The sequence below is a fragment of the Manis javanica genome, chromosome 4 (assembly GCF_040802235.1).
Source record: "Manis javanica isolate MJ-LG chromosome 4, MJ_LKY, whole genome shotgun sequence".
Lineage (NCBI taxonomy): Eukaryota > Metazoa > Chordata > Mammalia > Pholidota > Manidae > Manis > Manis javanica.
In genome coordinates this window covers 12,142,100-12,166,003 of record NC_133159.1, presented here as the reverse complement: position 1 = coordinate 12,166,003, position 23,904 = coordinate 12,142,100, and the positions used below count along the sequence as shown (strand labels likewise).

The 23,904-nt window shown below is 57.5% G+C and overlaps 2 protein-coding genes across 17 annotated transcripts in view; one reads left to right on the top strand and one right to left on the bottom strand.

The window, feature by feature from the left end:
• The first annotated feature begins 1,207 nt into the window (after positions 1-1,207).
• MFAP2 (microfibril associated protein 2) lies at positions 1,208-8,428 on the top strand. Of its 8 annotated transcripts, none has more exons than XM_073233279.1 (9): positions 1,208-1,472; positions 4,740-4,814; positions 5,843-5,929; positions 6,131-6,157; positions 6,261-6,341; positions 6,465-6,509; positions 7,287-7,374; positions 7,581-7,654; positions 7,804-8,428. In XM_073233279.1, exons 2-9 carry the CDS (start codon positions 4,778-4,780, stop codon positions 7,995-7,997), a joined length of 633 nt encoding a protein of 210 aa, XP_073089380.1. In that variant the 5' UTR covers positions 1,208-1,472; positions 4,740-4,777; the 3' UTR covers positions 7,998-8,428. The 8 variants fall into 8 exon arrangements, with proteins under 8 accessions (XP_073089380.1, XP_036855766.1, XP_036855769.1 ...); XM_036999871.2 differs by having other exon boundaries at positions 1,216-1,472; positions 5,840-5,929; XM_036999873.2 differs by lacking the exon at positions 1,208-1,472 and adding an exon at positions 2,308-2,438.
• Positions 8,429-8,558: 130 nt separating this feature from the next.
• The window catches only part of CROCC (ciliary rootlet coiled-coil, rootletin), a 47,005-nt gene continuing 31,659 nt past the window's right edge, over positions 8,559-23,904 (bottom strand). For 5 of the 9 annotated variants that reach the window (XM_073233267.1, XM_073233269.1, XM_073233270.1 and 2 more), the window contains 15 exons: positions 23,521-23,759; positions 22,797-22,956; positions 20,984-21,151; positions 19,405-19,777; positions 17,200-17,250; positions 16,112-16,281; positions 15,882-16,002; positions 15,419-15,582; positions 13,759-13,974; positions 12,873-13,097; positions 12,278-12,427; positions 11,756-11,956; positions 11,407-11,538; positions 10,550-10,729; positions 8,559-9,766 (listed from right to left, as the gene is read on the bottom strand). In XM_073233267.1, the coding sequence (XP_073089368.1) occupies positions 9,680-9,766; positions 10,550-10,729; positions 11,407-11,538; positions 11,756-11,956; positions 12,278-12,427; positions 12,873-13,097; positions 13,759-13,974; positions 15,419-15,582; positions 15,882-16,002; positions 16,112-16,281; positions 17,200-17,250; positions 19,405-19,777; positions 20,984-21,151; positions 22,797-22,956; positions 23,521-23,759 (2,637 nt within the window). In that variant the 3' untranslated portion in view covers positions 8,559-9,679. Of the gene's footprint in view, positions 9,767-10,549; positions 10,730-11,406; positions 11,539-11,755; positions 11,957-12,277; positions 12,428-12,872; positions 13,098-13,758; positions 13,975-15,418; positions 15,583-15,881; positions 16,003-16,111; positions 16,282-17,199; positions 17,251-19,404; positions 19,778-20,983; positions 21,152-22,796; positions 22,957-23,520; positions 23,760-23,904 lie in introns of those variants that run through there. The other 4 variants (XM_073233268.1, XM_073233271.1, XM_036999866.2 and 1 more) reach the window with 2 other exon arrangements.

Here is a 23,904-nt window from a genome sequence, read left to right as displayed (position 1 = left end):
TTGCCCCAGACACGTGCCAGCACCTAGGAGACATTTCACTGGGGCAGTTCCCTTCCTGCCCGCCCCCCCACGTTCTGGGACATGTTTGTGGTCCAGTCCTCCCCCACAGATGAAAATCCAGGCTTCCAGCCAGAGCCACGTGCATTGTCTCCTGGGGAAGGGTGGGCGCTTCTGACCTCATCCCACCAGTGGGTCACTTGGCCAAGCCCTGCTCTGGAGATGCAACTCAGTCATCTGGCCCATCTGTGCTGGGCAGAGAACAAGAAAGACTGTTTCCTGCCTCCCCAAAGCCCCCACCAGCCTCATTACTGGAAGCCCTGGCATCATCCCCAGGCCTGCCCTAGTGGGAGCCCAGTAAATGGTGATCGAACCAAGGAGTGGTCGTGGAGTGGACGCGGTAACATGCAATGTCAGGCACAGCCACAGGCCAGCACTGGGCGCTGAGGCATCAGCCAGCAACAATTCAGGGTGGCGGATCTGTTTAAGGGGGGGCCAAAGGACACAGGGAGAGGCCTGGGTTCAAATTCCTACTCTATCCTTAGCCAGTTCTTTGCCCATTTACTAGGCAGTCCTATGCCAGGCATAAGGGCTACAGTAGTGAACAAAAACCAGGGCCTCTGCCTGTATACGGCTTGTAACCTGGTGTGAAAGGCAAGCAGGGAAGGAGCACATCAGGGACATGGGGTGAAAGTACCCACACCAGCTACCTCCCTCCCCCTAGTAGCAGCCCCTCTGCTTGGGCCCTTAGAACCTAGGGAATGGGTAGAAGCTGCAGAGAGGATCTGGGAAACAGGATGCTAGAGTGACCAGTTTGGGGGCCTCAGTTTCCCCCTTTTGTCAAGTGAGGGGACAGCATTTTTGCCAGGTGATTTCCTTTCCTACCCAGGTGGGATGTGAATGTAAGTACTAGGATCAAGGGGCATCCTGCTCTCCCCCCAGCCTCAGGCCTAGCCTCCTGTAACCAGACAGAGCTGAGGACTGCCCCCAAAGCAGGGGACCTGCAACCCCCACACAGCCAGTCTCTCCCAGGAGAGAGGAGTGTACATTTATTCAGTCATCCAGCAAATGTTTACGTAACAGCTGCTCTGAGCCCGGCACTGTGCCTAATAAACAAAAATAGAATGAGCAAAACCAGACCTTGTCCCTGTCTTCAGTGGCTGACAGGCACATTGGAGAGAGGGGCAGGGTTCAAACAGTCACAGACGGAGGGCAACATGACAGCTGTGAGCGGCACAGCAGAAGATGCTTAAGAAAGAGCGTAACAGGAAGAAAGAGAAGGCTCTTCAAGGAGGGGAGGGTTTGATCTATAGCCAAGAGGTAGACCTCACCAGTGTTCCAGGTGGATGGAATAGCTTGAGCAAAGGCCCTGTGGCAGGTGAAGAAAGGGGTTTGGTGAGAGACTGCCAAGAGGCCTATGGCTTTGGGGAATCAGGCTGCGAATGAGGAGGAGGACTGCAACGAAGGGATGACGGGTAAGGTCCTGGGGGACCACAGGGAGTTCAGTCTTGATCCTAGTTACCATGGGAAATTCTCGAAGGACTTTAAGCACAAGGCGACCAGGGTCTGATGTACGTGGGAGAAGGTTCACTTGGGAAGACCCAGATTAGAGGATATTATAGAGTCCAGGCAAGAGATAGTGGCTTATGTGATGGTGGGAGCAGTGGACGGACTCAAAAGATATCTGCAGGACAGAATTAGTGGCTGTGCGCTGGATTGGAGGCAAGGGTCTGAGGGCAGCAGAGGAAGCCGGGATGATGGAAGATTGGTGGGGTCATTTCCTGAATAGGAACACCTTGGAAGGCTAAGTCAGGGGGACAGTAGGGAGGTTGTGAATTTGAACTTGGGTCCTTGTTGAACCTGATGTGCCTTGGGGACTTTTGTGGGGCCAGGCCTGGTAGCTTGTAACCCCTGGGCTGAAAGAAATGTTGGTTATGGAAGCCAGCACCCACTGGGATCTGGCTGAGGAGACCCAGAGGGCACAAAGAGAAACGCAGGAGAAAGACCACGCTAGGGAGGGTGTCCCGGAAGCCGGGAGAAGCCAGAGGAGAGGCCGAGGCTTATTTATTGTAGCTGAGTGGCAGAGGGTAAATCACCCTTATGAGCCTTGCTTCCCTCCTCTGTAAAATGGGGGTGATGCACCCCACCTCACCCACCTCACGACGTTGACTACGGGCCAGACGAGATAAGGAGAAAGCGTTTTGCACAGTGTGAAGCGCTGAACAGATGTGAGCCTCCTTCTGAGGCTGCCCCCAGAAGGGGGTTGGAGACCCGAGGGCGCGGCGTGGCGGCGGCGCTCGCGTTAGGACCCAGCGGATCCGGGGCTGGAGGGCGGGCGCTGGCCCCGTCGGGGGCCCGGAGGGGGGCTCGGAGCGGGCAAAGGGGCGGCTCTGGGGCGGGCGGACTCGGAGCGGGCGCGGGCGGCGGAGTGACCCGGCCAGGTAGGCTCGGGCCCGGCGGGGCGGAGGGCGCTCGGGGGTCTGGGTCGCAGGCAGGGGCGTTGGAGGGCCCTCAGAGGGGAGGGGTGTGGGATTCGCGGTCCCCAATCCTGGAGGCGGCTGCGGGGTTCCCTGAAGCCGGGCCGTCTGTGCAGATGCTACGACGGCATCTGGAAAGTTTGAAGTCGCTTTGAGGGGCGCCTGGGTTTGGGGGAGCCAGCGATGGGGGCGTCGGGGATGGATAGGTTGGAATGTGGCGGGTGGGGCGGGGGTGTCGGGCTGAGCGGACGGAGCCGTGGAGGGACAAAGAGATCAGAGACCGGGAGAGCGTGAGGGGGCCGCGGAGCCAGGTTCCCTGGCTGATTGTTCCCAGCTGTGCGGCGCTGCAGCATCTGGTTTCCTCCCGCCGGACCCCGCGGCCTCCTGAGCGGGCAGAGCCTCCCTCCGAGGGCGCGTGGTGCCCTGAGGAGGCCCTGCTGGGTGGTCCCCCTCCTCCCCAGGAATGGGGTGGGGGTGGGGGGCTGGCCACAGCTGTGGAAGGGGCCAGAGGTGGGGGGCAGCCTGGGCAGGACCTGGCCTCCCCCACACCCCCAAACTCCGGAATCTCCAAGTGCCTGGAGGCGTGATCCTCCGGAGGGACCTGTTCCCCCCGCCCCACCGCTGCTCCTTATGGCCTCCCCCTTGCCCTGGAGACCCCCTTCTCCGAGTGAGCCTGCGCCTGGCGGGGGGCCCGCTGGGGAGGAGAAGACTCCATCCAAAGGCTGAGAGGCCTAGCCTAGGAGGGGCCTTGAGGTCAGACAGGACCACCCCCGACACACACCTCTTAAGGTCCCGTAGGTCCCAACTGAGGGCCTCTTCCTGAGTGGTGACAGCTCCAGCTAGCCTGGCCGCCACCAGCCTGTGGGCTCAAGGACCGGATAGTGAGGCCTTGTGAGGAGCTGCCAGGAAGCTGCTCCACGGCTCTCGCACCCCCACCCCACCCCACCCCAACTGTGAGGAGAGTGGGGACGTGAGGAGCCAGATGCGCCCTACCTCTGGGGAGTCTCATCCCTGGCCCCCCACCCCACCTCACCCACCCACCTCTCTGTCCTCACTCATCTCACTGGACTGCAGCTTAAGGAGGGGAGCCAGAGGCTGGACGTATGAGATGGGCAGCGGGGCACAGAAGTCTCAGGACTGGGAGGAAGGCAGGAAAGATGCCTCTGTTTCTGCTGCTGTCCCTTCCCTCTCCCTAGATTCCCAGGGGGGAAATACCAGAGTTAGGTGTCCAGTTAGCTGTCCGGGAAACCCTTTGCTGTAGCAGGGAGGGGGCCTTCCTGAATGGATGAGCCTGTGGATTCTCTCCCTGCCCTGGCGGTCTTGAGGCTGCCCTCAGCTGAGCTGGGCCTGGACAGGGGGATCCCCCCAGACTCCGCTAAGTCCACTGTGTGGCCAAAGACTGGAGGCTGTCGACGAGTTCTTGAATTTCAAGAGCCTGGTGAACGCTATGGACCACAGCCCTTACCCTAAAAAATTACACACACAGCACTCATCATACACTGTTGGGGGTTCAGAATCCCTGAGTTGGGGTGACATTATGGCACCCCCAGCGCTGCCCTTCTAGGATGCAGAGAAGCCCCCCTCCGTCTCCACCCGAGGTGCCTCCTGCTGCTGCAAATAGACCTCAGTCTCATGAGTCTGTGAAGACAGCCAGGTCTTAGGAGGCCATGAGGCCTGGCAGGAGAGGAATCTTCTGGGGGTGGGAGCCCTGCCCAGGCCTGGCTGCCCTAGGGGCCCCTGGGGCCGGTGCATGCATGTGGTTTCTGCTGAGCAAGATGCTCAAGGCCCGGGGCTAATTGGGAGCATGTGGTGGGTTTGGCAGATGCTGCTGGGTCTGGGCTGGGATGTTGGCTCAGCAGGGCTGGGGTCCCAGGAATGGGCCTGGGGTCAGGGATTCACATGGACACCTGAGGAGGTGCTGAGCTAGAAGGTAGACATAAGTGTGAGCAAGGAGAGCAGAGTCTGGACTAGTGGAGGATTAGAAATGTCCCCCCAGTGAGTGGGGTTAGGGTGGGGTCTGTCCGTTTGTCAACATCAGCCCTGGAGCCAGGTTGGACTTGAACCCGGAACACCTGGAGTACCATCAGGGGCAGCAGATGTCTCCCCAGAGTATCCCCCCACCGCCCCAGACTCTCTGACCCTGCACATGCCAAGCTTCTATTCTGAGTGCCTCCTTCTGCAGGCTGAATTTGGGAGAGCAGAGATGGGCTCTGCAGTCCTGGGTCAGGAGGCCTGGGATGTAGCTTGCTCCTCCTCCTCCCCCAGCTGTCTGACAGGAGCCCAGCCCGCTTCGCTGCGTAGCCATGAGAGCTGCCTACCTCTTCCTGCTATTTCTGCCTGGTAAGTGGCTCCTGGGACTGGGTGGGGAGAGGGGCACTCCCCTTATATGGGTGGGCATGGGGCTCGTGCAGGGAGGCAGCTGGCAGTGTGCCTTTGTCATGCCCTATGGCCAGAACTCAGCTCCCTGCGTCCCAGGGCCTCCTGCCTCCCGGACCACAGACTGGACTAGCCAACCCCACCCAGTCTGAGGCGTCTCCTGGGCCCTCACCCCAGTCTTCCACAGCAACAGACAGGAGGGATCTGGAGAGTGGGCACAAGCTCAGGCACCAAGAGTTCATGTTTCCCCTCTTACTTACTCTCCTGGGAGCTGATGTGCAGAGAAGGGGGCACCCAAGCCAGGCAGTCTGGAGACCTGGGTTCTACACCCATTTGGGACCCAACCACACTATACAATCTTGACCTTGGAGGCGGTCCCCATGGGTCAGAGGAGGAGTTACCAATGGAAATCACAAAGGCCCTGCAGCTCTAACATTCATTCATTCAACAGATACTTGTTGAGCTCCTGTATGTTCCAGACACTGGGCTAGGTCCTGGGGCCACAGCGATGAACCAGCCAGACCTGCACCTCCTGGCTCTGTCAGTTCAGGGAAGGGAGGGAGAGGTGATACATGTCAGATTGTGTTGAGTGTTGTGACTGAAGTGAACAGGAGGATGAGATGCACAGGGTGGGTGGACCAGCGAGGGCCTCTTAGCAGAGCTAAAATTTCAGGTGAGATCTATCTGTGAGAGCAGCCAAGCAGGCCTAGGGAAAGTTAAGTGCAAAGGCCCCAAGGAGCAGCCAGGAGGCCATGATGGGAGAGACAGGTGAGCAGGATAAGGTCAGTGAGGGGACACAGGGCCAGGGGGCAGTCAGGGCCTTCATGGCCAAGGAAAGGGTTTGGATCCTGAGGGTCTGAGTCTGGCTGTAGAATCTTAGGGTCTTACAAACCTGCCCTTGCGACTCCCCCCTCCCCTCCCCGGAAGTGCCTCGGGCCCCCTGCTGTCCTTCCCTATGGGGGACCTTCTCATGCTTTTCATCCCCACAGCAGGCCTGCTGGCTCAGGGCCAATATGACCTGGACCCACTGCCTCCGTTCCCGGACCACGTCCAGTATACCCACTACAGTGACCAGATTGGTAGGGGCCTTGCCTATCCCCAGGTCTCTCCCAGCCTGGCCACATCATCAAGTCCTGACCCCCCAGCCAGGGACCGGGTGGGGTGGGGAGATCAGAATCTGGGGAGGGAGGTTGGTCCCTGGCTCAGCTGTGACCTCCTTTGCCCTTGGGGCTGGCAGCTAGCCTGACTCCTACCAACCCCACATTCATCTCTGTTTTCAGACCACCCAGACTACTATGATTATCAAGGTAAATGGCTGGGGCAGGACAGGGCTTGTGGGCATTTGGGTGGGGCACCCATGGGGACTGCGCTGGGGACAGAGCGGATCCCCCTTAGCACTTCCTGTTGCAGAAGCAACTCCTCGGCCCCCTGAGGAGCAGTTCCAGTCCCAGCAGCAAGTCCAACAGGAGGTCATCGCAGCCCCCACCGTAGGTAGGCTATAGCTCCCACCAGCGCCGCCGGGGTGGGCCACCTGCGCCGGGGCTGGGAGAGGTGACCCCACCCCGCCCTGAATGGACCCCTCAGTGATCTCTGCCTGCCCCTCTCCCAACACAGTACCAGGAAACGCAGAGACAGAGCCCACAGAGCCTGGGCCCCTTGGTAAGAGCTTTCCTGACAGCTGGAGAGACTAAGACACGGCCCCAGTAGTTGGGGTGGAGTGGGGTACAGCCAGCCAGACCTTTTGCTTTCGTTGGGCTAGATGGTGGGGTGGGGCGGCTTGCCCACATGCCTGTGCTTTACACCAGCTGCAACCCCAGGGACCCCTAGGCAGATCTGGGACACCCCTGCCCCCTGGGCTTGGCTGGCAGTCAGTTGGCTACAGCCTTGGGAGGGGCCCTCTGCTCCCAGACACTGGGGGTGTGGTCGTGGGGTGGGCCGGGAGCGTGCTGGGGGCTTCCTGCCAGCCAGTGGGCCTGGGTGGTGCTCAGGCAGGCCAGGCCACGCAAGGAGGGGACTGGAAGCCTGGGCCAGCTGAACAGCCCTGTGCTTCCCCAGCCAAGAGCCTGACAGTGAGATTGTGAGGGATCCTGCCTCCCCGTGTTAGTGTTCCTGTGAGTGTGCGCAGCCCTGCCTGTGAGGCTGGTGTGGACTTTTGTGACCATGTGCGTGGTTGTGTTTGAACTTAAGTGTTGGATATATGCTTCTAACTGTGGCTGTGAATTCGTGTAAGCATAAATATATTGTAAAATATTGGGCAGCCCCAGAAGGCCCAGCGATGCCATGTATGTATCTGTTGGGTGTATGCGATGTGCGCATGTCTGGCCTGGGCCCGGGAGTGCAGGGTATACCTAGACCCTGAGATGAAAGCCAGTCTCCAGTGCCCCACCCCAGCCCTGGGCCCCCAGCTGCAGCCCCCGGTCTCCACCTGTCACCCAGACTGCCGTGAGGAGCAGTACCCATGCACCCGCCTCTACTCCATACACAAGCCTTGCAAACAGTGTCTCAACGAGGTCTGCTTCTACAGGTGAGCGCAAACAGCGACTGGGAGTCAGGGTGGGGGCGGGGGCGGTTCCAGCCAGCCAAGGTGGGAGTTTGGGGCAAGACAGCAAATCCTGAAGGTGAGCCAAGCATGGTTAAGCCCAGGCCGAGGGCCCAGGGCTCCAGAGCTCTGATGCCAGCTTGTCTGGGCCCTCCCGCTGGGGCTGACACCATCTCTGGACCCATCCTCAGCCTTCGCCGAGTGTACGTCGTCAACAAGGAAATCTGTATCCGCACGGTTTGTGCCCACGAGGAGCTCCTCCGAGGTAGGAAGGCCTCCACCCCAGACCTCCCCCTGCCCTGCACCCACTCATTGTCCATCCCCCCAATTTTCATCAAACACGCGTTATGCGCCACAGCTGCTTCCAGGGACCCTGGGTCCCACCCCCCGACCTGCACTGCTTATCATCCTCAGGACATCCTCCATCGCCAGGGCTGGGGAGGGGGCAGCAGTTCCCATCGCCCTGCTCACCCCTGATGCTAGCTGCTTCCTGCCCCACCACAGCTGACCTATGTCGGGACAAGTTCTCCAAATGTGGTGTGATGGCCAGCAGTGGCCTGTGCCAATCCGTGGCGGCCTCCTGTGCTAGAAGCTGCGGGGGCTGCTAGGGTGGAGCTAGCACCCTGAGCCCTGGACCGCCCCGGACCCTCCTTGGATCTGGGGCCCTCAGGCCCTGCCTGATCTGGTGCTTTTCTACCCAGCCTGACATCCCTTTTATTCTGTAAAAAGTTAGTGGACTGTGGCCCTGGGCGTTGTCTCAGGGCCCTCCTCCAGGCTGTGGCCACCCCTGGGGCAGAACGGGGGGCCCCCACCGCCTTGTCTTCATTCCCAGTAGGGGGCATACTAGGCCTCGCTCTCATCCCAGAGGAACCTGGGCCTCCAATGGGCCTTCTCAGCCCTCTGAGGACAGTGCCCCCCACCCCCAGCCCCTTGAGGTAGGCTATGCCCCTCACCCCAGCTGGTCTGCTTGGATTTAATACAGCCCCCGGGCATAGACCACCTTTGTTTTATATAAAATTAAAAACATGTTTTTACAAAAGATTGTCACCTTTTCAGTCCAGAGCCCAGCAGTGGTGGCCAGGGGCCTCTAACGCTGCCTGCCCTCACTGAGAGGCTCCCCGGCCCCTCGGGGAGAAGGGACTGTTCAGGTGATCTGGGGCCTTGCCTCCGTAGTCCCAGCTCTGCCTCGTCATCTACTGGCTTGTGTTCTGACCTGCCCGGAAAGACGGACCACAACCACTGCCCTGCCAGGGGGCAGGAGTGTGCACAGGGAGACGACGACTCAGGGGTACACCTTTCTTGCTGGCAGGGCTGTGTGGGGAAGGTGTGAGTGCCCCATTGTTAGAGGGGTGCAAGCCAAGAGGAGAGGCCACCTGGGTGGAAGCATAAGGATGTGCACAGGGGGGTGTAAGGCAGGAAGTCAAGGTAGGTGGACTCTTAGATCAAGGGCTTTTTGGGGGTCTGGTGCAGGTCAGAGGGCACAAACATGGCAAGCCATTCTACCTCCCTCTTATCAGCATGGGAGGCCAAGCTGTGCATGACTGATCGGCACAGTCCTGTTTAACCCTCCAAGCAGGCCTTGGGGTGGTACCGTTAATATCCCCAGGTTACAGATAGGAAACAGTCCAGAGGCATTAAGGAGCCCATGCCAGGGTCCACAGCTAGAATGGCAGGCTTGGGGCTACCCCATCCCTCTTGCCCAGGCCCCACCTGTCTGCCCTCCCGCCTCCCTAGTGGGAGCAGCACACTGACAGTAAAGGGACACGTCATGAACCGTTTTTAGAAAACAGGGTCTTGTTACAAAAAAAAAAAAAACACAGTTCTGAACAGATAACATTGTAAAAAGGTATAAAAATACAAGGACTCTGAACTCTGAGGAATTTCCTGACAAACACTCTGAACTAGGCGGAGACATCTCTGCGAAGCCAGTGAGGATCTGGTCTCTGACCCCTGACCTAGGCCTGGCCAGAGATGAGGCGGGGTCTCCCCAACCCCTGGCTGCAGCTCAGCCACTCTCAGGGAGGGTCTCCTACTATCTGGAGTGGCCAATCCCAGGGCAGAGGGCTGGACCGAGGGGGGCCTCAGACAGGGAGGCTGTCTGACGCTGGGCACCACTGCTGTGCAGGTCTGGCCTGGTGCCGGGCTCCCTGCCCCCGCCGCACTGCTGCCCCAGCTGCCCCAGCTCTAGTGGCCCCAAGGGGCTCAGGTTCCAGGCAGATGGTGCTAAAGAGGAGGCCCCTCCCCTGCTCTGGCCAGGGGCTGCTCTCCAGGATGTCCACCAGAAAGGGGCTCATTTCTCTGGAGGGACGGAGGGGGTGGGGAAGGATGCTGAGCTCCTTCGAAGCCCCTGCTGCAACTGTCCCTTCAATGTGGACACCTGGACAAGAAAGAGGAGGTAGGGACAGCTCACCAGCCCAATTTCAGAGGAAGGGGGAGGGGTTGACTGGCTGAGACCCCAGAAAGGACCCAGTGCTTCCTATTTCAGAAAAAACAAGTCTCATGAAGAACCAGGGTTCCCTTTTCACTCTGCCTGTGTAGCAGCCAGCATCACGGCCGCTTCTGACAGCTCAGCATCGCTTTCAGGGCCACCCGGCCCCGCTCTCACTAGTAAGATAGGCCTGGCACTAGCCCGACTCCAGGGGTAGTCTTCCAGTGCAGCCTTGCCCTGCAGACGTGAGCGGGTCTGGGATGGGCAGAAAGGGGCCTGTGATCTACGCTGGCCGATGAGGCTCCTCTTTGGGACTTCTGCTGTTGTGCTCAGGAGAAAGCCCAACCCCCACTCCCTTCTGGGATGGAGCATCGTTGGGAAAACCGAGGCTGAAGTTGTTGAGGCCACCCACCTGTGTCACCCAGTGAGAGGACCTGCCCTGGGCATGGAGCCGGAGCAGAGCCCTGGCAAGGGGACTGAGCTACAGTGACATCACCTGAGGCCCCGTGTCCAGCCATGGTTAATGCCAACAAAGCCGCCAGACCATTCTAGTTCTGGGTGCCATCGACTACTAATAGCCCAGAGGTCATGATGGGGCCTCTCCTCCTTACCCTCTGCTCGCCCTCCAGGTCCACATCCACACCTTTATCCTTGCCCTGCTTCCTGAGAGGGGCATCCTGTTGGTTCTGCAGCCCCCTGGGGAGGGCCTAGAGCCCAGCCAGGCCTGAGTACCTGCTCTTCCAGGCCGCGCACCCTCTGCCGGTGCGCCCGCTCCCGTGCCTCCAGGGTGCGCTCCGTCTGTGCCTGGGCACTGTGCAGCCACTCCACCTCCTGCTGCAACTCCAGCCTCTGCTGCTCATCTGCCTCCAGCTGGGCTGGGCTCTGGTCCTGCTCCAGCGCCACTACCTGGGCCTGCAGGAGGGGCCACTGGTTGGGAGTCCGGCCCTGTGTGTGTGTGTGCATGCAGCGAGGCAAGAGCCTGAAGTTACCGGGCAAAGCCACTGCAGGCAGGGACACAGGGAAGATCTTTGTTTGTTACCCCCCTGTGTTCACTGGCCTGTGACTCCTGGGTCAGGGTATCTAGTGACCCCCACTCAGACAAGCAGACACGCATATTCAGACACAGAGATAGGGCCTCTTACAGGTGCAAAAGCAAGCATGGAAATACATACCCGTGTTCACATGAATACATGCATATGTGCAAAAGCCTAGTACTCACACGTGCATTTGCATACACAACACATGTAACACATGTAACACATTCCTAATTCTTACACTTGCCACATCTGCACACAAGATGCATGCTACATGCACGAGAACACTCCCACATATACTCATACCTCTACACGTCCACAACACACACGAACGCACAGGCTAACCAGCCTTTAGCCTCTCTTTTTCTCTCCACTTTGGGGAAGGCCCCTCCCTCTAGGACCTGGTTCTGGGCTGACCCCTGCAGGAGTTGAAGGCCCTGGGCTGGCTGAGCCATCAGCAACTCCTGAGACTGCCTGGCACTCAGGTGGGGTGGCGTTGGGGTCCAGGTCTTGGGAGAGAGAGGGTGTCCAGGGCTGGGTGGGCAGGGGCTGGACCTCCAGTAGCTGGATCTGTCTCTGGGCCTCGGCCAGCTCCAGCTCAGCCCCTGTGAGCGTACGGTCCAGGCGGCCCTTCTCTGCACTCAGCCGCACTGAGTCCTCATGGCTGCGAAGCTTCTCCCGCTCCACCTAGGTGGAGAAAACAGGACAGTGGTCAGGATGCCAGGGGAAGGAGGGAAGTCCCGGGAAGGGGGAAGGGGCTCAGAGAGGTCTGTCAGGTTAGAGGCACTGGGATGAGCAGTCAGGGGGGACCTGGGGCCCCTCAGGCCCTAGGGACACACAGCTGGGACCAACTATGACTAGGACACAGAGGAAGGTGGGGGAGGGCCCTGGGGGTGCAGCCCACCTTGTCCAGCATCCTCTTGAGGGCCACTCGGTCCTTCTCTAGACGCAGGGCTGACCGCTCCACCTCCCGCTTCTCGGCCTCCAGCTGGGCCAGGCTGCGCTGCAGACTGCCCAGGTGTTCCTGCAGCCGCCGCCGCTCATCCTGCAGTTTCTGGACTGTGCGCAGGGCCGCGGCCTCACCCTCTTGTCGTTGCCGCAGCACCTGCGGAAGCCAGCAAGTCCCTGATCCCTCTGGGCCTCTGTGTATCTGAAGCTTGGGGATGATAATGGCCACCTGCTGTGCCCACTCACTCAGCAGGGAGATTGTGAGTCCCACATCACAGACCTATCACCTGAGAGGAGAGAGGTCTCTCTGAGCCTCAGTTTCTCCATCTGTATAATGGAACACGGACCAAATGAACTATGCTTCCTCGTGGGAGGCTGGGCCTGGATTTGGAATGAGGATGAGATGGGTGAGAAGGTCTCCACCCCATGCCAGGGCCCTCAGAGTCCTGGGAATGAAGGGGCCCATCCTGGCCCTCACCTCCTGAAGCTGCTGCAGCTGTCCCTCCGCCTCTGCCCGCTGCAGCTCCAGGTCCGCCAGCTCGCCCCGCGTGGTCTGCACCTGCTCGCTCAGGGAGCTGCTCTGCTTCCGAGCCTCAGATAATGCCTGCCGAGCAGCCGCCAGCCGCTCCTAGGGGACCAGGGATGAGAGTGCCAGGTCGACCTGGGAGTCCTGAGGCAAAGGGCTCCTCTGTACTCTGTACCTCCGAACCAGGTACACAGCCCGTGAAACAGGCAGTCATCTCACCTGGAGGGCCGGCCAGACAGCAGGCCAGGCCCAAAGCCTATCCACTGACCCCTCAGACCTCAACTCCCCCCATTAACCCTGCACGGGGGCTCCCACCCAGGTCTGTACTAGGGGGCTAGTCCTCTTAAGGGCCCACCCCAGCCAGAGCCTCCTCTCATTGGCTGAAGCTGTCATTGGACTCACCACCCCCCTCAAAACCAGCTCTCACTGACGGCTCTTTAGGGTTGTCAACTGACCTCCCCATTGGCTGGCTCTCCCAGCACAAGCCTGCCCTGGTTGGCTAGCTCTCACAGGGCCCACCCCCAGCCAGACCCTGGAACCTCCATACTTGGAGCACTTGGCGGTCATGTTCACAGGCAGTCAGGGTCTTCTGCAGGTGTAGATTCTTGTCCTGGGTGCTGGTGAGGCTGACGCTGTTCTGGGCCAGGGTGTCCGTGAGGCCCTGTACCTTATCCCGCAGGGCCCCCTCACTCTCCTCCACCTTGGCCAGGGCCCCGCTCAGCCGCTCCACCGTAAGCTGCAGAGTCCCTGCCTTCACCTCACTGTCTGCCACCTGGCAGGAAGACAGGCAGGACAATAAAGTGGCTCTGCTCTTGCTGTGATCTCCCAGAGGGAGGGCCAACCCATCGCAAGTCAGGCCCTTCTTACCTCATTCTAGGCCTTCATCACTGATACTCATAGTTCTCATGCACTCCCACTGGCTCAGCCTCCTGTAACCTGGGCCCCATCCCACTGCTGGTTAACCACCCTCCAATGCCAACAACCTGACTGTCTCAGACCCCATCATCACCATGTTCTCATTTCCCACTCCTCCCTTCTATGGAGGGGAAAGGGTAACTATCACAACACTATAATTTTCTATGTCCTTAACTGCAGGGCTAACAGCTACTGAGCATTCTAGTTAGAGCTGAGCTTCCTGGGAGCCAAGGCAAAAGGGAAAATGAGTGAAATCTCCATCTCTAACTTGTTCCACATGCTGCCTGTGAATCCAGGGAACTGTGATCAAAGAGTCCTAAATTCTAATTTTGGCTTTGTCTCTTTTTAGCTATGTGATTTCGGTAATGACATCACCTCCCTGAGCCTCTGTGGACCCTGTGAAATGGGATGGTAATAATCACCTCACAGGGTTACTGGGAAGATGACATAACCCCTGTAAAGCACTTGGCACTGGGCATGCTGATGAGGGCATGCTGTAAGTGGAGAAGGGGACCCACCTGTCTCTGCAGGGAGTCCACCCGATCCTGCAGGACCTGGGCGTGGGCCTCGCGGTCACTCAGGCCCAGGCGGCTGCGCTGCAGTTCCCCCTCGAGCGAGCGCCGCTGCAGCTCAAGCTTGATGGTGCGGCTCTCGGAAGCATCCAGCACCTCCTTCAGCCGCCGCTTGTCACTCTCCAGCTTCGCCTCATTGGCCTTCATCTTGCTGATCTTATCCTGTGGGCAGGGGAGGGCTCAGGCCCAAGCACCAACCCCACCCCACCCTCACCATCCCTCAGGACCCCTAGGAGAAAGTGGGAAGCAGCCTTGAAGCAGCTGGTCCAACCATTCACTGCGTGATCTGGGCCAGCCTGTGACCCTCTTGGGGCCTGTCTCCCCTAGATGGGTTGCCTTGAAGATCCCAGAGCACTTTCTGGTTTTGGCCGAGTCTCCCAGGCTGTGTGAGCCAGGATCATCTCTTCCTGCTCTCTGGCCCTATTTTACATCTGTATAGTGGGGGGACTGCACTGGTCCGGGGGTGCTACAGCCTGGGTGTTCACAGGGGACTGTACACATGCAGATTCCAGGGCCCTGCTGTGCTGCACTGCTCTCCAGAGGTGAGCCCAGAAGCTGCATATGTGGTCTGAGCTGAGTCAGGCAGGAGCCCTAGGCCCTACTGGGTTTTAGGGGACAATGTTCCTCTCTCCCCAAATGAGGTCAGATGATGGAGGCGGCTCAGGGAAGTGAGATAGGACGAGAAGACAGACTGGAGTCCCTCCATTCCTAGACACAGGGCAGGTCAAGGGTGCGTTATTACAACAGCCCCCAGGCCTGGCCTCTCTTCCACCCTGCTCAAAGCCCCAACCCTGCCATGTCTGGGCCCAGCAGCCCCACTCTGGCTCTTGCCCAGCTTTGTTCCTGGCCTCCTCCCACAGCCCCTGTGGCTGGGCCTTAGGCCAGAGCTGGAGCCGCAGACACAACAATCCAGCTCCAGCTTGGCTGGGAGCCAGAGGCAGAGGGTGGGCTGTGGGGGCAGTAATGAAGGGCCAGGAGAGGAGAGGCGGGCAGGGAGGGAGGGGATCGTGATCTGAGTCTCAGAGACGGGCTCAAGGCTCTGGCAGCCGGGGCTATTACTACTAGGGCCTGGTCTCCTGCCTTAGACACAGACACACACACACACACACACACACACACACACGCAAGCACGCACGCACGCATGCATACAGGTATTCACAGATGTCCCCCCCCACACACAGAAAAAGCCAAGAAGACCACTCTTGTGGCCATACAGAGATGAAGGAAACAGAGGTCCTGAGAACCACCTATGTGTTGAGAGCATGCGTGCACACTGTTTCTGGGGGACAATGATTGGTCTGCTCTGTTACAGGTGAGGAAAATAACCATCAGGCAGGCTAATAAGCAGTGAGGTGAGGACCTGAACCCAGGCTGTAAGACTCAACAGCCCGGGCTCCTCCTTCCACAGCCTACCGACCTCAATGAGGAATGTGAGGCTGGAACCTGAACGTGCTTTTGGAGAGTCACAGGCCGGTCACTTCCGTGGGTGCTGAGAGACCCAGGCAGACAGAAACAAAGAGACATGCACAGCAGGACTTACAGACATCATCCACTCGGGCACACACCGATGCCCCCTTGGCCCTGCCCGCTCTCAGCCCCTGCCTACCTGGCCAGCCTGAAGCTTACTCTCGGTGGCCTGCAGGCTCCTCTCCAAGGCGGCCACCTGGTCCAGTGCTGCCCGGCGCTCCCGCTCACTGCGCCGCACGCTCTCCTCCTGCAGTGCCAGCTCTGCCTGGGCCCCACTCAGTTGCCCATCTATGCTGCGCCGGGCTGCAGCCCACACCCAGCCCCATCAGGCGTGGCCAGGTGCAGCCCCAAGACCTGAGCCAGACCACAAGTGCCCAGCCTGCCCTCCATCCACCGTAAGTCTTCCTCAGTGAGCCTTGGAGGGTGTGCGGGTCTGGACATGGGCTGGAGCTGACCAGAGGTCTCCCAGAGGAGACAGCCTGACTCGGGTCATGGTGGCCAGAGCAGGGACTTGGGAGCCCCTCAGACCAACCCCACAGCCTCCCACCTCAGCTGCTAAGAGCACAAGGGAGCGAACAAAGGGCCCCGGGGGCCAGACTCACCTTCCTCCTTCTCTGCCACGGCCTTCTGCAGCTGCCTTGCCCGTGAGGCTGCACTGTCCCTCTCAGCCTCCATCTCGGCCAGCTGGTGACTCAGGGCACTTGTCTGGGCCCGGAGCTCATCCTGCAGCCCCAGCATCAGGGGAAAGGGAAATCCCTGCTCTGGCAACCGGCAGCACCTCCCAGGGCCTCAGCCACCTGGTGCCCTACCCAGCCACTCACAGCAGCCTCACCCGTTCTCTCTGAGTGCTCTGCAGCTCCTGCAGGAATTCCTGGAGGGCTCCCCGCACTGCTTCCGGGTCCAGGTCTGGGGACACCGGGGAAGGGGCAGGTCCTGGGGATGGTGGCTCAGACCCAGGGCTGCGTTCCAAGGGGCTGGGACTCCTGAGCCCTTCCCTGCTTCCTAGAGGAAGACATGTACTCAGGGATAGAGCCACTGGCCTCTCCTGCCTGGATGGGTCCTGCAGGTTCTTTAAGCACCCTACCCCTCCCTGCTGCACCGAGCAACGCACCTGGGCTTCCCACAGCACTAATTGGGGCTCCTCACCCTTTTGCTTAACCCTCACCAGCCCCCACAGCCCTCAGGACAAGGGCAGTTTCCTTGCCATTACTTGGAGGCCCTGATGCTCACCCCAGCATCACCCTCTCACCCTGTTCAAGCTAGACACCCCACCTCGCCCTCAGCGCCTGTGTTCTGGTACATTCCCTCTTCCAGCATATGGCCTTCATACACACTGTTCCCTTCTCTCCCCATGGCTTTTCTTTGGCCCACTCCTTTAAGATTACTCCCCACAGGTCTCCCTGACTCCACGCTGGGCTGGGGAGCTCATCCCACCCTCACAGGGCTCCAAGGTCTGCCTCCTCACCCAGACGATGACCATGAGGGCTGCAATCCCAGGGCAAGGTCTAAGGGTGGACCCTCCATTTCAATCACTCCCTGAGATAAGGACCGATTTCCCCCCTTAAACGCTGAGCATGCTCACAGCAGTTAAGTCATTTACTTTGTCTCTAATCTGGGTAGATCCAGAGCCGATTTTAAAATGCTTGGGAGATGACGGGCAACCAAGAAGTGGCAGGGGCAGGGCGGACAGGACAGCACCTGGTGGTCAACACGGGAACTGCAGGACAGGGTGTCCAACTGCTCTTAGTGTCCTCCTGCCTGCACCACACGGCCCACAGCTCCATCAGCACACAAAGGACCCAGGGCAGGATGGCTCCCCATTTTCCCCACCAGGCCTCCAGCCCCCCAGAGTAAAGCCAGCATCTTTGTAAGTGGCCTGCAAGGGCTGCTTCAGCAGGCCTTTTGTCTCCATGTCCTCACCTGCCACCTCTCCACCTGGTTCTCTGTACTCCGGCTCCTCTGTTCCCCTTGCTGTTCACAGGACAGGGGTGTTTCCACTCAGGACCTTTCCACTTGTCCTGGAGTCTCCTCCCACCCATTCTTCTTAACTCCCACCTCCTCAGTGACGCTTGCTCCGTCTCCCACACAAACACCCCTATCCCCACCCTTGCTTTTATCTTTAAAAAATTTTTATTGTGATAAAATATATATTACACAAAATATGCCTTTCTAACCATCTTTAAGTATACAATTTAGTGACATTATATTCACTGTTGTGAATGACCATCATCATATCTGTTTCCACATCTTTTTCATCACCCCTATTATGGGTTGAATTGTGTCTCTCCAAAATTCATGTTGAAGTCTTAATCCCTCCCATACCTCAGGGTGTGACCTTATTTGGAAATAGGGTTATTGCAGATGTAGTTAGTTAAGATGAGGTCATACTGGAGTAAGGTAGGCCTCTAAGCCAATATGGCTGGTTTTCTTATAAAAAGGGGAAATTTGGACACACACACAAGGAGAAGGCCATGTGAAGATTAGGGTTCTGCCACCATAAGCCATGGAACTACCCAAAGCCAGGAAGCCTGAAATAAATTCTTCCCTAGCACCTTCCAAGGGAGTGAGGCTGGGCCAACAGCTTGATCTTGGACTTCTAACCTCCAGACTGTGAGACAGTAACTTTCTGTTGTTTAAAATATTAACTGTATGGTACTTTGTTACAGCAGCCCAGAGAACTAATAAAACCTCAAGCAGAAACCCTGTAAACCATTAAGAAATAACTCCTAATTCTCTCCTCCCCCAAGCCACTGGTTACCTCTAATCTGCTTTCTGTCTTTTTTAATTTGTCTGTTCTGGATATTTCATGTAAGTGGAATCATACCACACTTGTCCTTTTGTGACTGGCTTGTTTCATTTAGCATAATGTCATCACCCGTGTTGTAGCATATTTCAGAATGCCATTCCTTTTTAAGGCTGAGTAATATTCCTGTGCATGGACATACCACCTTTTGTTTATCTATTCATCTGTCAATGGACACTGGTTGCTTCCACTTTTTGGTTATTTTGAAAAATGCTGCTGTGAACACTGGTGTACAAGTATCTGTTCGGGTCCCCGTTTTCAGTTCTTTGGTGTATACCTAGGGGTGGAACTGTTGGGTTATATGGTAATTCTAAGTTTAACTTTTTGAGGAACTGCCAAACTATTTTCCACAGAGGCCATATCATTTTACAATCTCACCAGCAATGTTCCTTATTTTTCCTTACCTATTTTCCAGCCCTTACTACCACCCAAAACATTCTGTATTTCATTTCTATACCACATTTACTCCCTGCTACTCCTATGCCTAGAGCTCTGTAGGAGCAGAAATGCTTGTCAGTTTAGTGTGCTACTCCATCCCCAGTACTTAAATTGTATTTCGCACAGAGTAGGTGCCTAATAAATACTGAGTTAACTTGATAAATGTAACCGTGGGACTAAATCTGTGGATTTGAAGAGAGAACTCCTCAATATTCCACGGTGAATTTCTCAGTTCTAAGATTCCACAGGTTCTATTCTAGGCCCTATAAATCAAGATGAGATTGTGCCAAGCTGTGCCAAATTGAGTGCTCCCTAAAGGAGTGTGAGCACCCCCTGAAGCACAGGGCTGGTTTTCCCAGCATCACCCACCCGGCCTTGGGAGCAGGTGGGGCTGGGAGTTCTGAAATTTATCTGCCTGGGGATATCGGGGTCACAGGTCTGGCAGGAGGGATGTAGAACTAGGGATGGGAGGAGACTGTAGAGGACGCAGAGTTGAAGGCGAGAGGGCGGGGCCAATTACAGAGCGTGGAAGCTCCGCTGGGCAGGACAGAGGGGCATTAAGCAGCGGCACTGCTCCCGCCCTTTAAAAAGCGTCCAGGGAGCGAGGAGCAGCTAAGGGGCGGAGCCTCAGCGAGGGGTCGGTGCGGAGAACAGTCGAAGGGCGGGATCCCCAAAGGAACAGAGAGCGACGAGAGAGCGGGACCCAGGTGGGCGGGTCCGGGCGGGGGGGGAGGGACTCGGCGAAGGGGCGGGGCTTGAGCCTGCTGTCGTGGGAGCTCGGCGGGCCGACTGCGGACTCGTAGGCGGAACAGAACGGGACGTCGGGGCGGGGACTCCGCGAGGCGCACCCACCGGCCTCCCCTTCCCAGCGGCGCACAGCTCACCTCCCGCCGGAGCACTGCCAGCCGGGAAGCCGGGCGGGGGCCGCGGGGCTGGGCTGGGCGAGCGGCCCAGACCCAGACCCCGGCGCAGGGCCGAGCGCAGGCCGCCCAGCTGGGCCTCAGCCGAGCGGCGCTGCGCCTCCACGCGCGCCAGCTCCGTCTCCAAGCCCTGCGCCCGGCCCTCGGCGGCGCTCAGCCGCAACCCCAGCTCCGCAGCCTCCGCCCGCGCCCCTTCCAGCTTCAGCTCCAGGCTGCGGGCATGGTCCAGCTGCTGCTTCTCGGCGCCGCGCGCCTCCTCCAGGGAGCCCAACAGGCTTCGCTCGCGAGCCCGGAACTCGCCCTCCTGCTCCTGCAGCTTCCGCTGGGCTCCCTGGAACTGGGGCGGGTGACGCCGGGGGGTGGGGGTCAGCGAGGCCACCCCCCAACCCGATGCGCTGCCCCCCTGCCCCTCTGGAACCCACCCGCCTAAAACTGGAGAGAACACCTGGTTCTTTAGTGGTCTCCACCCAAGCAGGATGTGCAGGAACATCCACGGAGTGTGGGAGTAAACAATTTATCTCTTCCTACCATGTGTATGCCTTATAATATACACAGGTTATTAATAATAACCTAACAGCTAACATAGGACTTATCAGTGCCAGGCACTAAGTAATTCCCCCCCCTCCCCCGAAAATCAACTCTAATTACCACTATGAATCATCTCCATTTTACAAATGAGGAAACTGAGATACTAGAGTAAGTTAGGTAACTTGCCCAAGGCCATGCAACTAGTAGACTGAGAACAAGGATCCAAAGCCAGGCCTTCTAGCTCCAAAGGCTGTTCTCTTAACCACTAGGCTATATGCCTCTCTGTGCATATTTAATTTTAGTTTAACAATAGATTCACACAATGGGGCATGTACTGAAAAATTATTTACCAAGGGAGTGATCTCGTGTGTGCGTACAACACACAGAGCCCTCTAGTTTAAAGAATGAGTCAACCTCTCATGGTCATCAGTTTGACCAGAAACCACCATTTTCTGAGCACCACCTGGATGCCAGGGCCTGTGCCAGAGCTCTTTATACATCCCCTGTTGTGCTAGCCCCTATCCACAAGTGCTCTGAAGCACAGAGTGGTTGAGTGACTCAGTAAAGGTCACAGTAGATTTACCACAATGAAACAGCCAGAAAAGCAGAGTGGAAATAGTTTAGGCTTTGGGGTCAGACCTGACAGTTGTGTGACCTTGGGTAGATCCCTTGACCCCTCCGAGCCTCAGTGTCTGGTTCTTTCTGTAAAATGGGACTAAGTGTACCTACATCATGAGGCACCTGGAAAATCAAACAGGGTTGTCTAGAGATTCCCTGACCCTGACCCTGACCCTGCTACATAGTTCTTAACAGTTGTCAACTACGACTATTATACTTGGGGAAGAATCTCAAGGAGTGGGGGACAGGGACAAGTCTTCGGAAGTGGTCTTGAAGAATGGCTCCATTATTGGAGTCCCTACCTGCTTCCACTGGAGGGAGGACAGAGGTACAGGGCAGCCCAACTGCCTCCTAGGACCCTCCCAAGTTCATGCAGCCCACCCACCTGCTTAGTTACCTCCTGCCGCAAGGCCTCCATGCTGGCCTCGCCCTTCAGCAGCTTCTGTCGTAGGCCCAGGGCCTCCCGCCGGCCCTCCTTTTCCACCCGTTCCCCCACTGCCAGGCGGCCCTGCAGCTCCACCAACTCGCGGCCCAGCCTGGTATTCTCACTTTCTAGCATCTTCATCTGTAAGAAAGAAAAGACACAGGTGGGACCTAGGACTCGTTCTCAGCACTCACAGCCCCATCTAGTCCAGGGTGGCGAGTACCTGTTCAGTTCTGCCCCAGACAAGGCCTGCACAGGGGGCACTTAGGACCCACTGCTCTAAGGACATATACATCGAGCGCCACCCCCAGATCACTGGAAGCCTGCTCCAGATAACTTGTCTGAGCTCTACTTGGTACACCTGGGCACCAATTATTCATTTTACCCCTAATCAAAACTACCTATCATGGGGAATGGGAGGAGGAGGGCTGGACCCCTATCAGAAGAGGAGTTCTGTGGGGCAGGACCCACAGCTCTCTGGGCACCTTTCACCTCTAAGGTAATGCCTAAGTTCTATGGAATACTTAGTGTCTACCTGTTCTAAGCACTTCAATTGAATGAACTCATTTAATCTTCACACAATTCTATATGGGATAGGTACTAACATTATCCCTGTTTAATAGATAAGAAAACTGAAGCTCATAGAGGTAAGGTGACTTGTCCAAAGTCACACAGCCCACAAGCAACACACTGGGTTTTGATGTCAGACAAGTGGAATGCAAAAGTGTGTTCTAGGGCCCTATTTCTCCAGAGAAGCAGGTGGGGTTGGTGGGGTTGGTAAGGCCTACCTACCCACAGTGTTATAGTGAGGGGAACATGAGATCATGCTGTAACATGCAACGCACCCAGCAAGAGCCTGGCACACAAGAGTAAGTTCCTTTCAGGGACTCCTGTGGTTCCCCAGGACTTCAGCCCAACCGGAAAGGGTCTGGGTAAAGAGGCACTGGTGGGAGGTAGACAGGATTTATTATTCTGGCTGTGACATCTCTGGGTGAGGCAGCGCCCAGGAGCCAAATGGAGCTGTTTCCTCTTCTGAAGTGGGAAAACTTGCATCTGCAGTGTCCAGGGCAGTGCCCAGTATATAGCAGGCACTTGTTAAATGTCTACTGTTGATGATGAGTCTGGAGATATCTAGTTCAGGGATCAGTGAACTACAGGCCAAATTCTACCAGTTGCCTGTTTCTATAAGGCCTTCAGCTAAAGATGTTTTTACATTTTTAAATAGTTGAAATTTGTTCAATTTTGTAATGGTTAAAAGAGAATCAACAGAACAATATTTTTTGACACACAAAAAAATCCAAATTTCAGTGTCCATGAACAAAGTCTTAATGGAACCCATGTCCACTCAGTTATGTGCCCTCTAGGATGGAGGTGGCGGTCCTACCAGGGCGGAGGTAAGTAGCTGCAACAGACTGTATGGCTCATAAAACTAGAAACGTTTACTGAGCACTTACAAAATAAGTTTGCCAGCTTCTTTCTAGTTCACGGGATCTGCACCTTTTGTTGTTCACAGATTCCTCTGACAACTGAATAGGGGCTCCAGACCCTCTCCTCGGAGAAATATCACTGTGTGCGCAAGTATACATCCATAGTATTACACATGGTCTCAGGGATTCAAGGACATCTCAGAGTCCATCTACTAATACCAAGGTTAAGTAAGAAGTCTTGTTATAGTTCAAACTCTGCTTTTACATACGGAGAACTTCAGCTCCAGGAAGGGGTTGCCATTGGCCCAGGGGCACCCAGCGAGTGCCCGGGGCGGGTGTAGCGCTGGGTAGTAGGGTACCTGCCGCCGCAGCTCCTGCAGCTCCCTCCGAGCCTCCAGCCGTGAGCGCTCCACCTCCTGCAGCCCAGCCCGCAGCTCCCCAGCCTCCTTGCCCATAGCCACCCGTGCCTCCTCAAGGAGCACCAGCTTCTGCTCCTTGTCCTCATTGGCAAGCTTTAGGCTGGAAGGTGCAGAGGGAAGAGGTCAGCGACAGCCCCAGGTCCTGGGAAGAGTACAGCACGTGGCTCTACACAAAAGTCTGTTCCCTTAATTCCTGAAAGGGTCCAGCTAGCTCTTGGCAGAGTTGAATAATTGCAGCAGAGACTGTGTGGCCCATAAAGCTGGAAGTATTTACTACTGGGAGCTTAAAAAAAGTTTGCCTGGTTCTGGTGCCCCAAGTGCAACTTGCCCATGTGGCCTATGAGCTGAGCCCTCCAGGGCCGGGGGCCAGGCCCTCGCCTGAGATAGGTAGACCAGTGACTCCGGCAGGGGGCTTGTCTCCAGGGTGACACCAGCTGGTGGGGTTGGCGTCTGGACTCAACCTTGCCTGCTGCCACCATTCCCCTTCAAGTAGGAAAATTACTTAAAATGACCCAAGTGGCAGGATACAGTTTGAGGGCAGACTCTCTCCATCTGTGCAATTTCCCCAGAACAGTGGAGGAAAAGTTGGCTTCCAGGGGTGAGATTCAGTGTGAAGGACAGGGCTTGGTGAAGCACTCCAGGCTGGTCCCCCAAGTCACCCCACCTGATCCGCTCGCTCTCAGCCTTCTTCACGGCCCCCCGCAGCTCCTCGTTGGACCGCCGCAGGGCCTCGCGCTCCTTGGCACCCTCGCCCAGGCTGCGCCGTAGCTCGCCGGCCTCCTGGCGCTGGGCCTCGCGGCCATCCTGGCCCTCGCGCACTTTGCGCTGGGCCTCCAGCAGCTCCCGCCGCAGCCCGTCGCGGGCATCCTCCAGCAGGCGCAGCTGGCTCCGGAGCTCTTCTGCCTGTGAGAATGGTGGGTTGTCACAGGACAGAGTCAGGCCCCGTTCAAGCAGGGCCTGGGCGGAAACCAGCCCAGCCTCATATCCCTGACCGTGGGCGCCGGCGCCTGCCTGACTACGCTGCAGCAACTCAGACCACGGCCCTGAG